The sequence below is a fragment of the Sceloporus occidentalis genome, unplaced genomic scaffold, assembly GCF_023333645.1.
Source record: "Sceloporus occidentalis isolate IW3139 unplaced genomic scaffold, rSceOcc1.0.p SCAF_4, whole genome shotgun sequence".
Lineage (NCBI taxonomy): Eukaryota > Metazoa > Chordata > Lepidosauria > Squamata > Phrynosomatidae > Sceloporus > Sceloporus occidentalis.
In genome coordinates, this window is record NW_028316984.1 from 15,481,674 (window position 1) to 15,496,631 (window position 14,958).

The 14,958-nt window shown below is 41.0% G+C and overlaps 1 protein-coding gene across 4 annotated transcripts in view; it reads right to left on the minus strand.

Moving 5' to 3' along the window:
* The window catches only part of SLX4IP (SLX4 interacting protein), a 105,397-nt gene that overhangs the window by 32,724 nt on the left and 57,715 nt on the right, over window positions 1–14,958 (minus strand). For all 4 annotated transcript variants that reach the window (XR_016280842.1, XM_089519268.1, XM_089519266.1 and 1 more), the window contains exons 3-4: window positions 11,176–11,265; window positions 9,189–9,312 (exon numbers count right to left, since the gene is read on the minus strand). Coding sequence is in view for 3 of the 4 variants with exons in the window: in XM_089519268.1 (XP_089375394.1) it covers window positions 9,189–9,312; window positions 11,176–11,265 (214 nt within the window). In the remaining variant the exon portion in view is untranslated. The remainder of the gene's footprint in view (window positions 1–9,188; window positions 9,313–11,175; window positions 11,266–14,958) is intronic.

Below are 14,958 nucleotides of genomic sequence, written 5' to 3' on the forward strand. Positions count from 1 at the left end.
TGGAGATTTCTGGCTTGATCTGCTCTAGGGCCCATTTGTTTGTCTTTTTGGCTGACCACAGTATTCTCAGGACTCTTCTCCAGCATCATACTTCAAATGAATGGACTTCCTTCCTATCTTCTTTCTTAACTGTCCAGCTCTCACCATCCATACATCATACATGGTAATAGGGAATAATCCTATACAGAATTGTTAAGGGAACAACAGCAGCAGCAATTTCATCCTTGGAGGGGAAATAGTCTCTATATCTTTTCAGGCAATACTGTTTGCTCACAATTCGGACGTTAGGGTGAAATGAGACAGGCATCCAACAGCAATTTTTTCAACATTTAAAAATGCATTAAATCCTCTTTTTAAAGAGAAACCACAACCTGATAGATTTAGCACAGCGCTGTAAGTAGTGGAATTTTACCATAAGTAAGGTTTTCAAAAGAAGAAGTAATTTAACCTGCTTGGTATGCCTGCATAGTCCCAAGGCTCAGAGGAAGTATCATCGTGTCAGCCTCCTCTGTTAAGCCACCTAGCAACATGTGTTTACTGAAGAAGTCAACAATCCAGTTGACTTGAGCATCTATAAGGTTGCCAGTAAGAGTCTGTGGTATGGCGGATAACAGTGGAAAGCTGTCTCCCACGGCTATTAAAGACCATTCACCTGGGAGCCTGGGAAAATGCCTCTGAGCTGCTGAGTTATCTGGAGTAGCCTGGCAGGTGTTCACTTCCCAGCAAAATCTGGCACCTGAATAGCTCTGTGACTGAATTCAGCAAAGTCTTCTCCAAAACCACAAGACAGGACTGAGGAGGCCCACAGTGTTCACAAAATGTTTTCTGTACCTGACACTCCCATATTTCAGATCATAAGGCTTTCTTCATGCTTCCCCCTCCCAAAGCATCTATTCCTCCTCCCTTTATGACCCAGCAATTTTAGATTTCAAATAACCTATTCTCTGTTCCTCCATTTTTATTTGAAAGGTGTTTGTTTTCTGTGTGAGAGGTGCTGAAAAACTCTAATATCTGAACAAATTGATAAAACTGAAAGTTTTTTTTTCTTTTTTTAAAAAAAGGAAACCTAGTGGAAGGGCTAAAAGACATACTTGACTTTAGTATACTCTGGCTTTTTTCCCCAAACAGAATATTCATTCACTCACACAGACATATCAGTAGTGAACATTATTTGCATATACTACTCCACATTTTTGGTGCTTTCAATTACAACTAATCCCTTAATTATCTTTTTTCACTGAACATTTCAACACTGAGCATGGAGCTACAGAAAAGAGCTTTCAATTGAATTGAAAACGCTGGCCCTTTTAAAAAATCTGCTTCAAAAATTCAAGGCATCCCATATACAGAGAGGAAAGCACATGGAAGGAGCAGTTTAGGACCATCAAGAAAAGCTCCACATGTTTCAAATTAAAAGTAATTGTAAAAATAACTATGTTGTTGTTGTTTATTGTTGTGTGCCTTCAAGTTGCTTCCAACTTATGGTGGCCTGAAGGTGAACCTATCTCAGGGTTTTCTTGGTAAATTTCTTCAGAGGGGATTTGCAATTTGTTCAGAGGCTAAGACAGTGTGAGTTGACCAGGGTCACCCAGTGGATTTATATGTCTGAGTTGGGATTCAAACCCTGGTCTCCAGAGTCATAGTCCAATGCTCAAACCACTATACCACATCAGCTTTCTACTATTATATCAGCCTTGCATTACTTTATACATCAACTGGGCTCACTAGTCAATAAAAAGTAATAGTTATCTGAAATGGAACGACCGATCCCTGATATTTTTCTATGCCTCAAGAGGCCTCCCCCCTAATAACATGAGATAATTAGGTTAGAAAAACTCATCCTTTAAAAATCTGTATCCCGTGATGGAAGGCAAAGGAAAGAAGCCAAGGTCAAGCAGTTCTTTCCAGTCAGAATGCACAGGGAAGCTGTTGAAATCCACAAACACCTAGACAACTTCAACAGGAAAGAAGAAACCCTTAAGGGAAACAAAGTCTGGCCACCAGTGCTGAAAAACACCAAATTAAGATCCAGCAAGTGCAAATGAAAACTACCCAGGGTCAGAGGTTTTCCCAGCAGACAATGGACCATTAATTAGACACTTGACTGAGTGCAGCCAGAAGGGTGCTGCTTCTAGCCTGTAGAGCAGCGCATGTTTGCAGGGAACCTGGTGCTAAATCATTTGTAGACAACCGATTCTGGGTCAGAGTTTTGTACGTAGCAGAGCAGCTCCATCGCTACAAGACACAGATTAACATATAAATCACTTCCTCTCAAACAAGGGTCACACAGTTTATACACCCCACTCACTCCCATGCCAGCATTCTCTGAAGATGTTAGCCACAGGTACTGGAGAAACGTCAGGAATAAACTCTTCCAGAACACGGCCACATAGCCCGAAAAACCCACAAAGAACTACAGTGCACCCGCGCCATACACGGGCGCGCCATACGTGGCCTTGAGCATATGCGCTTAAGCCACGGCGCATGCGCGGGGCGGAAGGGGCGGCGCGTCCCATTCAATTGTATGGTGCGTGCGCCCGTTGCGCACCGCGCACCGCGCGCGCCCGAGCCCCATTGTTTCCAATGGGGCTTGAGCATAGGTGGAATTCGCCTTACGCGCAGGGATCCGGAACGGATCCCTGCGTAAGGCGAGGACAGACTGTATAATTCTTTCAGGGATTATCAATGGCCTGTTGAAATTGTTAGGCTAATCTTTCTTCTTCCTCCTCCTTTAGAGGAGAGAAGGAAGATGAAGAGAGGTGTGTTGTGATGGAAGGCAGGAAAGAAGAAACCAAGGAATTCATGCCTCTTGCTCCTGAAGAATTTGCTAAAAGTCTACCGTATTGTTTTTGTCTTTTTCTAACTGTTTTCTGGTGATGCTGTTGTTTCAGTATCACAGAACATGCTGCTTTGAAGCTCTTGATGGAAATACTATACAGAAACAAGTTAAACAACAAACTGGCTAAATTTTCACAGAGTAGGGAGTGGTAAATTTCTGTCTGGACTGGAACTCTTCAGACGGGACTTGGGACTTTATAGGATTAGAAAGAATGCTCCTTCACACATATTGTCCTCACAAGCAGCCATTTCCGCAGGCTGTAGCAGTGGGTGCTAAGAGGTGAAGTAGGGCTATTCCACTAGTCTGTTGAAGGCCTGCCTCTTTTCTCCCCATTACTTCTTCCTTTGGTGTTCTGCCTTATCAGCCTGTAAGTCTGAAGGGATAAACTCTTGTCTTTTTCTTGACTGTATGCAAGTCATTCCAAGAGCCTTTTGAGGGAGAGAAGGGTTTAAAAAATGCTATAAATAATCAATAGTTATAGCAAAATTAAAAATTAAAAAACCCATCCATGTAAAAAAATGAATAGTCAGTGAGGGAGCCTGCCAAGAGCTCTTCTAATAACATTTGAGTTTTCCAGATGTAAAATTATTATGCCCAATTGTATGAGCTTCCATTGACAACCCAGAAACTGGGGGAAAATTATTTTTGGGTACAGAAAGGATATGAATATGCACAAATCCATTTAAACATGCTTAAGCTTAGATTCAGATTGGTAGATAAGTGCCACATTTGTTACTCCTAATATTATTCCAGTATTAAACCCGGATACTGTAAGATAGAAGACAGTTGGGGAAAAAAGATGGCATTCAAGATGCATAGACTTCATCAAGGAAGCCACAGCCCTGAATCTGCAGGATCTTTGCCAGACAGTCGAAGATAAGGTGACTTGGAGGGCTCTCATTCATAGGGTCGCCATAAGTTGAAGTCCACTTGACAGCAATTAACAACAACAACAAATTATATCTAAGAACCATGCCCCTTAAAAAAAAACAGTAGTCTTAATTATTTCTCCCATTAATAATCAGAATACCTAATCCTGTTAAATTTCTGGATATGACAGATATTCAGATGGCCGTTTTCTGGCTTGAAACATGCGGGTGGGACATTTATTGCTCTAACATTAGTAGGGTTAACTATGGGACTAATCACCCTAAAGATGCTGCAAGGGTCATAAAGCTAATTAGCTGGGAAAGTATTATCCCCTGAAGGGTCACTCCTCACCCTGATCAGCAGGATGGGATTAGCCAGTCGGTGGCTGGGTCAGAATAGGAATTTTTCATCTATCCTTGTAACTCGACATCAAGAACACGTTTTTCTCATTGACTGATGGGAGATATGGGGGGGAACACGATGAACACCCATAAATTGGCTGATTTGGCTCAGCATGTTGGTCATAACTGGCAAATGTTTATCCAACTAGCTTCATAGCTAATCAGAAAGAGCAGAATGTGGAAAAGGAGCTACCTTGGGTCTTTTGCATCTTCTCTCACCATCTAAGGCTATCTAGATGTGTAGAAGCAGCCATAAGGCGAGTCTTTTTTCTGCCTTTAAGGTGAATATCTAAGAGAAACACAGATCTATTATCATATGTGGGTGTTAAAACCAGCATGATCTCATCCACATTCAGCACTTAGAAAAGCTCCAATTGAGATCTCAGAGAGTTGGTCCAAAAAAGGCCTTTCTGAAGACCTGGTCTTAAAATAAAGGGAAGCAGGAAAGTGCCATCCTAGCTCTTGCTTTCAACTTTTGACAATCCTACCCTAGTGAGTTTCAGAGTTCAATGTGTTTTGAAATGTTCTCCTCACTGTAGGTTTCTTACTGATTTTCAATCAAGTCGAGCCCTTGGTTAACTATATACAGTATATAGTCTTCATTCCAGCATGGTGACGACCAGTGTAGATACCTTGCATTTTCCTAGCTCTGATTATTAACATCAAAGCTTGCTGCTTGCTGAAAAACAATTTTTAAACATTTTACTTTATATTAAGGCTATGTTTAATAAGAATTACAGGGCCCATATATTACCCCAAAGCACTAAAAAATAAACACACACAAAACAGCTCTTTCAATGATCAGACTGTTAATGAATATGCTGCCATCTGAAGTTATTCTAAAGGCCAGATTCTACAAGATATGCTTTGACAATACACTTCTTTGTGCAGGCACAAGGACCAGATTTCAGCCCCCTCCTTTCTTGGGCTGTCTGGCAGAGCTGTGCCATGCAATGAGTCTAAGTGGAGACAGAGAGGCAAACAGTCTGTTGCATAGGATCCTGATAACAGGAGTGCTAGGACTCTGTGTGCACATAACTTTGCACCTGTAGCTTCTGCAACTGAAGATTTTTCCACTTACTTTGGCTGTGCCAGTCAGAAAAACCTCTGGCATATTGTAATTAATATGAAAATAGGGATAATGAAGGGGGGAAAAACCTTGGGAAGCCAGATCCCAGATTAGGTTACAATTAAATCCAGTCCATCTAAATCAGAAAACAATTTTCATTATTGTCATCCTTAGCTTTCCACTCTAGCTACAGATCCGCAAACATGGTTTTAAGCTAACTCAGGTAGACAATTTCTAGAAACTGTATATGAATTTAAGAAGAAATCTGCTTATCCCTGTAGCCCTTTTGCTTGCAGGTAAAAGTTACTTAGAGAAAATGAACTTAACCTTGCCACTGAACTTCAAATCAAATGTTTAATTAACACTTCCACTTCTTTTTTTCAGTTCTGATGTTTTACAGTTCTCTCTCTCTCTCTCTCTCTCATGTCTTCTCTCTTGTTACCATGTTAAGTCATTCCTATTTTTAAAGTCCTGAAAAGTTTTAACGCTTTAGCGAAACAAAACAAACAAAAACAAAAAAACCAGAAGTGTTTCTTGTCACAGATACATCTAACCATAGTGCAAGGGAAAATATGAAGACTAAGGGCTAAGGGACGGCCTGCAGGCGCCTCCATTTCCCCTGGATTGGGGCTGCGGCAACCGCACGCCATGGTCCCGATCCGGCATTTCCAGGGCACAAAAAGGAGCCACAAAAAACAGGTCTTTGTAGCACCCTTAGCCCTTTATGGCACTCCTTCGGCACTATGTCCCTCAGGGCGGAGCTGGGGCAGGGGTCCTGTAGACAGTACGCCCCGACTCCACCCCCAACCTAGCCTTTAAGGCCGGTGTGTACAGGAAATAAGACACATATCTAATCTTTAATTGTTGCAAAGAGTCCTGAAGACATATTCTAAGCTGGGCTGAATGATGCAATATGGAATGTAAGTACAATTGACCCTCCTTATCCACGGATTTTTTACCCATGGATTCAAGCATCCACGGCTTGAAAATATTCCAAAAAAGTATAAATTCCAAATAGCAAAGCTTGATTTTCCATTTTATATAAGGGACACCATTTTGCTCTGCCATTATATTTAATGGGACTTGAGCATCCACAGATTTTGTTATCCATGGGTGTGGGCAGGGCTTGTGCACCCTGCGACATTTTGAACCCATGTGGCTTTTCAACCCCAGACATGGGTTACAAATTTGCAGACACGTAGCTTGGATGCTCTCAAACATTACTGAACTTCTCAAACTTAACAAAATAACGCCCAAACCCAGAACATAAACACATTCTCAATTAACTTTCCGTTTCTTCACAGTGACTCTTCACCCAGCTCTGCTCTTGGCCCAAAGCACTTTTTCAACAACTCCAGCTCTGACTTGTCTCGTTCCGCAGGCACCAGGCCCTGCTCCCAATGTTCTCCTTTCGGGTCTCACCACTCCCCTTCCAAAGTTCCTCCTTCCTTTCTCCTCCACTCCCCTTCCTGGGGATATCTAAAGTCCTCCTCTTATTTAGGGTTCCTTAACTTTACCTCCACGTGCGGGCCAACTCTCAGCAACCCGTGCCTTCCTTGGAGAGTCACAGGGCACCCTTCTCTCTGGGGGCTTCTCGTTACTTTCTCTAGCCCTGTTCTGACCGCCTCTCCGCGTCCTGTTCTTCTGCATCTTCCCCTCCACCATGCGCTCACCTCTCCCTTACCTTTTATACCTCTCCCCAAGGGTCTCACCTCCTCGACTTCCTCCTCCCCTGGTTCCTCCTTTCCTTCTGATTGTATCTCTGCCTGACCAACCCTCCCCTCCCCTTCCCCTCCCTCACTACAACGGGGGATTCTGGAACTAAACCCCAGTAGATAACAAGGACCCGCTGTATCTGCAAGAAAGCATGCTCTCAGAAGGTGAGATCCATCTCATACCCCTGAATGAAATGTAAGCTCTGATCCTGCTTTCACTCACCTGCAAGTAAACACTAATTCTTCCTTTCTCACATCTTCTTGTGCATTTTGGTTGGTCAATAAAGCTATTACTCTTTCATGGATTTTGTATCCTGTTATATTGTGCAGCATGGCCAACACAGCTACCCCGAATATGTTATAATGTCTTTTCCATTACTCTTCACTTTCAGCCCATGAACATAGACAAAACACCATCTCTATTGGGTACTAGAGATACATTTATGTCTCTTTTATGCAGGATAGGTCATACAAAGGAACAGGAAGTAGCCAAATGCCTGGAGTTTTGCCAGCCTGGGCAAATTTTCCATTTATATCCACACTACAGAAATTCCATGAGGCTTTTCTGTTTCACTTACAAGAGAGTTTCTCTATGTGATGAAACCAAACATTCCATAATCTCATTTTATCCTTTAGAGTGTACACTTGCAAGCCCATAACATGTTTTATTTGTTTACTTAGAGAATTTGTGCCATTCTGAACAGAATATTATTTCAAGGCTAGATACGATAAAATCAATTTAATACTTTTTCATCAGTATTAAAAATAAGCAATATGGCAATAAGAAGGGGGAAACCAATAAAACTATGTTGTTTAATAAAACGGTGTCATTCAACTCCAACTGAGCCAGCCATTCAGTCATAAGATGGAAGGCCCAGAAGGAAGAAATGCAAGCAGCCTCTCAGTTAAAAATAACCAGATTTTTTAAAAATATATATATGAAAATAAATAGTTAAATTAAATAAAGTTTCAGGGTCTGCCTATAAGGCAACAGAGAAAGATCTAGCAGGATCTCCCAGGTCAGTGGGGTTTTCTCTTTCCTGGCTGCCTAACCTTCTCTCTTCTCCTGGAGGGGAAACAACTAAGATTTCTGGACTTAATAAGTCAGAGAGGTTCACATGGATAAAGGACTCATAGAATCATACAGCCTGTGTGGTGTAGTGGTTTGAGTGCTGGCCTAAGACTCTGGAGACCAGGGTTTGATTCCCAGCTTGGCCATGGAAACCCATTGGGGCAAGCCATACTCACTGGGGCAAGCCATACTCTCTCAGCCTCAGAGGATGGCAGTGGCAAGCCCCCTCTAAAGAAACTTGACAAGAAAACCCTGTGATAGATTTACCTTAGGGTTGTCATAAGTCAGAAACAACTTGAAAGCACACACTACCACAACCACCACCAGAATCATAGTTAGAAGATATCACAAGGGCCATCCAGTCCAACGCCCTGTCATGCAGGAATATATAAACTCTTCTAGGACTTAGCTCTTCCAGATGCAACAATATTGGGTGAAGGAGCAGGGGGGCAGACACTTGGGATGCAGTTAGCCTTCTGTGGGAACGTAGCCTCTTGGGACAGCAAAATGGACAGTTATACCGCTTCTAAAAAATAAAGCTGGCTGGACAATACGAAATCCAGAACAGGAAGAAACACTTGAGAATGCAGCCTGGAGCAATTTCTTGCTGTCTTTCACAAGAATAATTGAACATCTACACAACATTGGTGGTTATTTTAAACAAGCAAGCAACTCTTTCATAAACACCTAATTTATTATAGCTGCTTTCATGTTTTCTGAAGGAGTTGTTATCCTCTGGAAGTTATGAGGCTGACAGAAACCAATAAAGAGACATGTAAGGAGAAAGGGACAGATTTGGCCCTGAAATTTTTCCAATCTGTCCTACGTATGCCCATCAGCTAATTCACTTACACCCACTAAGTACAGCATAATCTTTTCTCTTACCCCATCTACTACTGTTTTTAGGAGGACAAGAATAGCCATATGGGGTAGGCACATGGGATAACTTGTTTTTTATCTTGACTCATGAGACAAATACTTAAACAGTGATGCCTGAGTTAATAGGAATGTTGGCCTCATCCAATGACTGCACCCCCATACATGTCAGCATATCATATTATAAATTGATAAACATTTCTTTTAAGCTTTGGCTATTTGAAAAGTGAGTGTTCTGCCATTTTGACAGCAAACTATTGTGATCAAACAGTTCAATATTCAAAAGGTTAATTAAAAATCACCAAAGATGAAATTGGTGTGTTAATTTTTAACAAGCAGCTACTACCTTGCAGAGAGAAAGGGGTTGCTTTAGCATATTCCATTTGCTTCGACTGACCAGGTCGTTTACGAGCTTTCAGGTATTGTTGCACTCTTGAATCAACAGTCTCTTTGAGAAGCATGCAGACTTCCTGCAAGAGAATTTGTTTCCAGGTAGGTTTAACTATATTCTATAAAGTTTTGAAAAATCATGTATTTTCAAATATATTTATTTTGCAGAGAAAAGTGTTGCTTGCAAAGATGGAAACAAGAAAAAATATTGCAATGGTAATCTTGATTTCAATCAATTTTAGCACTTTATAAATGTAACAGTTTATATGAAGAACATTACTACACCCAGACTACTAAGTTCTCATGCCTGCAATGCTGGGGGCAGGGAAGAGTGGAGCAGAAGAGAGGAAAATATAGAGAAAGAGTAAAGGATTATTGGCTCATCTATCTCAAAGTAATTTTGCATCTGGGGCTAGGTATGGCTAAAAATCTATTAAATCAATTATCTTCACATCACTGTATACAAATAAATAAGTATTTTTGTCTGAACAAAAAGGTTTTAGCCTGCCATTGGAAGGCTAACAAAGAGGGGGCCATTCTGACTTCCCTGGGAAAGGAGTTCAGGAGTCCAATAGCAACCACTGAAAAGGCCCATTCTTGTCTCCCCACCAACTTTGCTTGAGATAGTGGTAGGACTGAGAGAAGGGCCTCTTCTTATGATCTCAAAACACAGTCTGGCTTATACAGGGATTTAATCTGCTAAATCACCTAGACCTGAGACATATGGGTCTTAATAGGTCATATCCTGCACTATGAATTGTGCCCAGAAACAAACTAGTAGCCAGCAGAACTGTTTTAACAGGGATGTAGAATGGTCCTTGTAACTTGTCCCAGTTAAGTTTGGCTACAGCTCTTTGAACCAGCTGAAGCTTCCAAACACTCTTCAAAGGCAACCCATAGTAGATGTTACATTTTACAATAATCTAAATGGGATGTAACTCAGCCAGATCCGGCACCTCAAGTAACAGTTGTAGTTGGCACATGAGCCTTAAATATGCAAAGCATTCTTGGCTAACACAGAAACCTGGGCCTCCAGGTTGAAAGCTGAGCAAGAAGTACACCCAAACTGCAAACCTGCAACTTCAGGAGGAGTATAACCACCTCTAACACAGGCTGAATCCCTATTCCCTGATCTTCCTTTTAACTGACCAACAGCACCTCTGTCTTGTCTGGATTGAGTTTCAATTTGTTTGCCCTCATCCAGTCCATTACTGATAACAGATACTGGTTTAGGACCAGGGCAACCTCTTTGGATATGGGTGGAAAGGAGTAGTAGATTTGGGTTTCATCCACATATTGATGGCACCTCACCCCAAAACTCTGGATGACCTCTCCCAACAGTTTCATGTACATGTTGAGTAGCATGGGGGACCAAACAGAACCCTAAGGGACCCCATAAGTCAACAGCTAGGGGTCAAGCAGGAGTCCTCCAGCATCACTTTCAGGTTCATTCCACCAGGAAGTAATGGAGCTGCTATAAAACAAATGGCTCACTGACTTCACTCCCATCCCAGTGAGGTGACCTAGAATTATAACATAGTTGATGGCTTCAAAAACTGATGAGAGATCCAGAGGAACCACAGGCACACATTCTTCTGTCAAGTTCCATATGTAGGTCATCCATCAAGATGAGCAAAGCTGTCTCTGTCCTGTAGCCAGGACTGACACCAGATTGAAATGGATTGAAAGATAATTTGTTTCATTTAGAAATCCCTGGAGCTGGGAGGCCACGACATGCTCCAATACCTTGCCCAAAAATGGCAAGTTGGACACTGCTTGATAATCATCCATTATAGAGGGATTTGGGGGTGGCTTTTTCAACAAAGATCTCACCGCTACCTCCTTTAGATATCTTCACAAACTGAATAAACTAATGATGTCCTATGCTTCCTCCCACCCCTTAACAGAAAACATTTTTTAAAATACAAATATCTTGAACTTACCTCTTTCTTATGATCAGAAAACCAAACATTGTCTTTACTGGAGTCTTGGGGCGTAACGTGGACATCTACTAGGACTGCATAGTTCCCACACTTGTCAATTGGAAGGGATAGTAGAGAAAAAGATTAAATACAGAAAAGTTTTTTAATACACCAATGAGACTGGATAGAATATGATTCCTGAATTTCCTAACTGGTTCATAAATATGGCTGAAGATTTACCCTGGGATGCAAGGCAATCTTATAGTGTCAAATCTAAAACCTTATAATATAATCTTACAGTATCTTATAATATAGTCTCATATAATACCGTTAGAATCTTAATGCTTAAGCATGAATTCACATACACAAGCAATCATAGCAGCAGTACTATTAGTAATGATAATTATAACATGAATTTAAGCTACTATTCTAATGTAAGTGAGTTGATAGATTTTTCTTTGAACAGACCTCAATTTTTGTTCCACATTTCATGTTATCCTACTTGAAAATGTATACTACTTAAAACAGATAGCCTTTGGCATTACCAGCCCTAAAGATAACCTGGCCTAAACAGACACATAAAAAAGATGGTACTTCTTTTTTGTGGTCTTTGTGACTCACACAATTGATGTAATAGGAAAAGTAGGGGCTTGTAGTTCTCACTTGTGGCAAGCTAAATGTGCTCCAGAGATTACTTTGAACTCCAAGATTTCTCAGTGGTGAAGACCCATGAGTACCCCTTTTCAGTGGTGGCTGACAGGGATATTTACTTGTAAGTGGAGTCTGCCACTAAACATTAATCAAGGGAAAGGTGGACATCAGCATCCTTACAGTTAGATGTATTACTGCGTGAGCAAGAGGCTTGGTACTAGATCAGTGCTGTGCAGAGATACAGCTACTAATTTTCAATGCTCAGTTTAGTTGTGGTCCCAAGACATTCATGATCAATACTCAGTACTCCTGGTCACTCAGTGGCCACACACTGACACAAAGCTCTCTTCACAAGCCTCATATCTTCAGCTCATGCCTTGTGATTCCCACTAGCAAAATCATTGGGTTCCCCATAGACATCACACAAGGGCAGTGGACTCACATGTAAAACTGAATCACTTCACTAACTGCAATTGCCCATGTCATCTTTCAACATCAAAAGCAGAAAAACAAAAATGGCAGTTACTCAGGGTTCTGCTCTAACCATTAATTTGTATTCAGATGCTCAGAAGCCAATGTAATACTAAAGACTAAGAAACACAATGCAGTGGATTTTTGAAAAACCAAGCCCTGTGTGGCCTGCTTCTCAGTACAGAGAATTAACTCCCTGGTTTAACACACTATGCAAAGTGGTGTCCCGCCTCCACAGTCTCATAAACCTACATTTCAGTAGCCTTGCAGTGGCTGAGGTCTACGTGGGAGCATCGAGACATTCCTTTCTGATTTTAAATTACAGACCACTGTTCCATTCCCACAGCTTGGGGCTAGGATCAGGAAGCTGGCAACAAGTTTAACTTCAGTAACTGGAAGAAATACCTACAGGAAGATTTTATGCTGATGAGTGAATCCAACTACACCAGTTCAAAAGTTCACAGGGAGAGCTATTATAGCCAACAATGACACAAGTAGGAAATCTCCTGAAGACAGGTGTCAAAACACATTTGGCGGATTTCACAATGGTATGGGTTTTATTTTCCTTTTCTTTTGCAATGGGGGACAGACAGCAAAGATTTATGCACATCCCATAAATTCAGTTGTGAAGAGAGAGTGGAATGTTTGCATGACAAGCCTATCGTAAGTACTATTTATAGAGAGTTTCTCATGGATGTTTTCTATTAAGTTCACAATTTAAATATTTTTTTTAAAAAAACCCATGGCACACAATAGTAAGCAAATGAAAGTAAGACAGATTTGAAGAAACCATTCCAGTTCCACTGTGTCTAATTATGTTCTTCTTATCAAGTACATTTAACATCACAGCTTTAAAGAAACAGTATTTTTGCTACTCCTTAAAACTTGACATACAAGCCAAAGCCCATTTTCCTATTACTGAAACAAACTAGATGGAAGCATATAGAAACACAGCAAAACATCAAGTGATTTATCTTAAACATGGGTTTCAAAGCTGCTAGGGGAGCAATTGACTTTGACCCTCTATGGCACCTTGGTTTTGAAATTTGGGGGCATGTTGTGGGGGGGGGGCTTTAGGGCCCCCAAAAAGGCCTTCAAGAGTCACACATGACCCACAGGCTGCACTCTTCCCAATCTTGATCTAAACGTAATTCCTAAGTTGTTTCCAATATTTTATCACTGCATGCATTAGTAGTAAGCCAGATTCTATGAAAGCTGAAAAACAACACAATTGATACACAATAATCAGATACCAACAACAATGGGCAAACTCCAAGGTTTGCAGAACAGGTTGTCATTAGAGAAAAAAATACTCAAAGGAGAAAGAAAGGACATCCAAAAAAGGAAACCTAAAACAAACTGGCGAGGACTGTCATGCTCAGTGGGCACTGATTAGTGACTAAACATTGGAGAGGGAAGAAAAGCAGAAGGGAAGGGGAATTAAACAGAATATCTTGAATGGGAGCAGTCTGCATTGCAAGATTTTATTGCAGGTCCCACTTGTCAAATATATTATACCACAAGTACATGATTTAAATGGCAGTACATGGAAATTATCAGAGAACATGTAATGACATTTAGTTCAGTGCAAACTAATGACTTGGTAGTGTTTTTTCATGAGTTCTTTATCTCATCAAATTTAAAAGAATCTAAGTTTTGACTCAGCAGCCATCTGTTAATTCTTTATTCTCTGGAAGAAAACAGAAGGAAGGCTTTTGATAAACAGATCAAAGCATTCTGTTCTTTCAGTGAGTGAAACCTGTAATGTGGAAGCTTAGCAAACTGATTTCACAATGACTCAGTTGTAAACACACATTCCAGCTGTTGATCTGATATTCCTAGTACTCATATAACTTTAAATACTTTTATATTACCTTAAATAATTCTGTACATAGAAAAGGGATGAGTAATTGAGTTTAGGCTGATTCAGGTTAAGCCTCTTCATGAGTGGTACCTGGGACACCAAAATGCTAATCTAGTATAGAAAATGCAACAGCTTGCAGTAATAGGCACTTCGAAAGGGCAGCTCTTTGACGATGGGGGACTCTGTCAATACTTATCTTGTCTTTCTCAGTGCCTCTCCTCCAGCCAGACCTCAGACTGTCCACAGATGCTGCTCCTGCACCTTCTCTTCTTCATTATTATTTAATACATTTCTATAACTGCTTCTCTGTATCTAACAATACTTTGAAACAGACCTGACATGTCACCGTAATTCTCCAGGCAACGAAGCTTGGCTTTAAAATAAGCCACCTTAAATTCAATTTTGGGAGAAAGGTGGTATATAAATCCCTAAAATAAAATAGAATCATAGAATCGTAGAGTTGGAAGAGACCATAAGGGCCATCCAGTCCAACCCCATTCTGCCATGCAGGAAATCACAATCAAAGCATTCCCGACAGATGGCCATCTAGCCTCTGCTTAAAGACCTCCAAGGAAGGAGACTCCATTACACTCCAGGGGAGTTTGTTCTACTGTCAAACAGCCTTTACTGTCAGGAAGTTCTTCCTAATGTTGAGATGAAATCTCTTTTGCTGTAGCTTGCATCCATTGTTCCGGGTCCTAGTCTCTGGAGCAGCAGAAAACAACTTGTTCGCTCCTCAATATGACATCCCTTCAAATATTTAAACAGGGCTATCATATCACCTCCTAACCTTCTCTTCGCAAGGCTAAACATCCCCA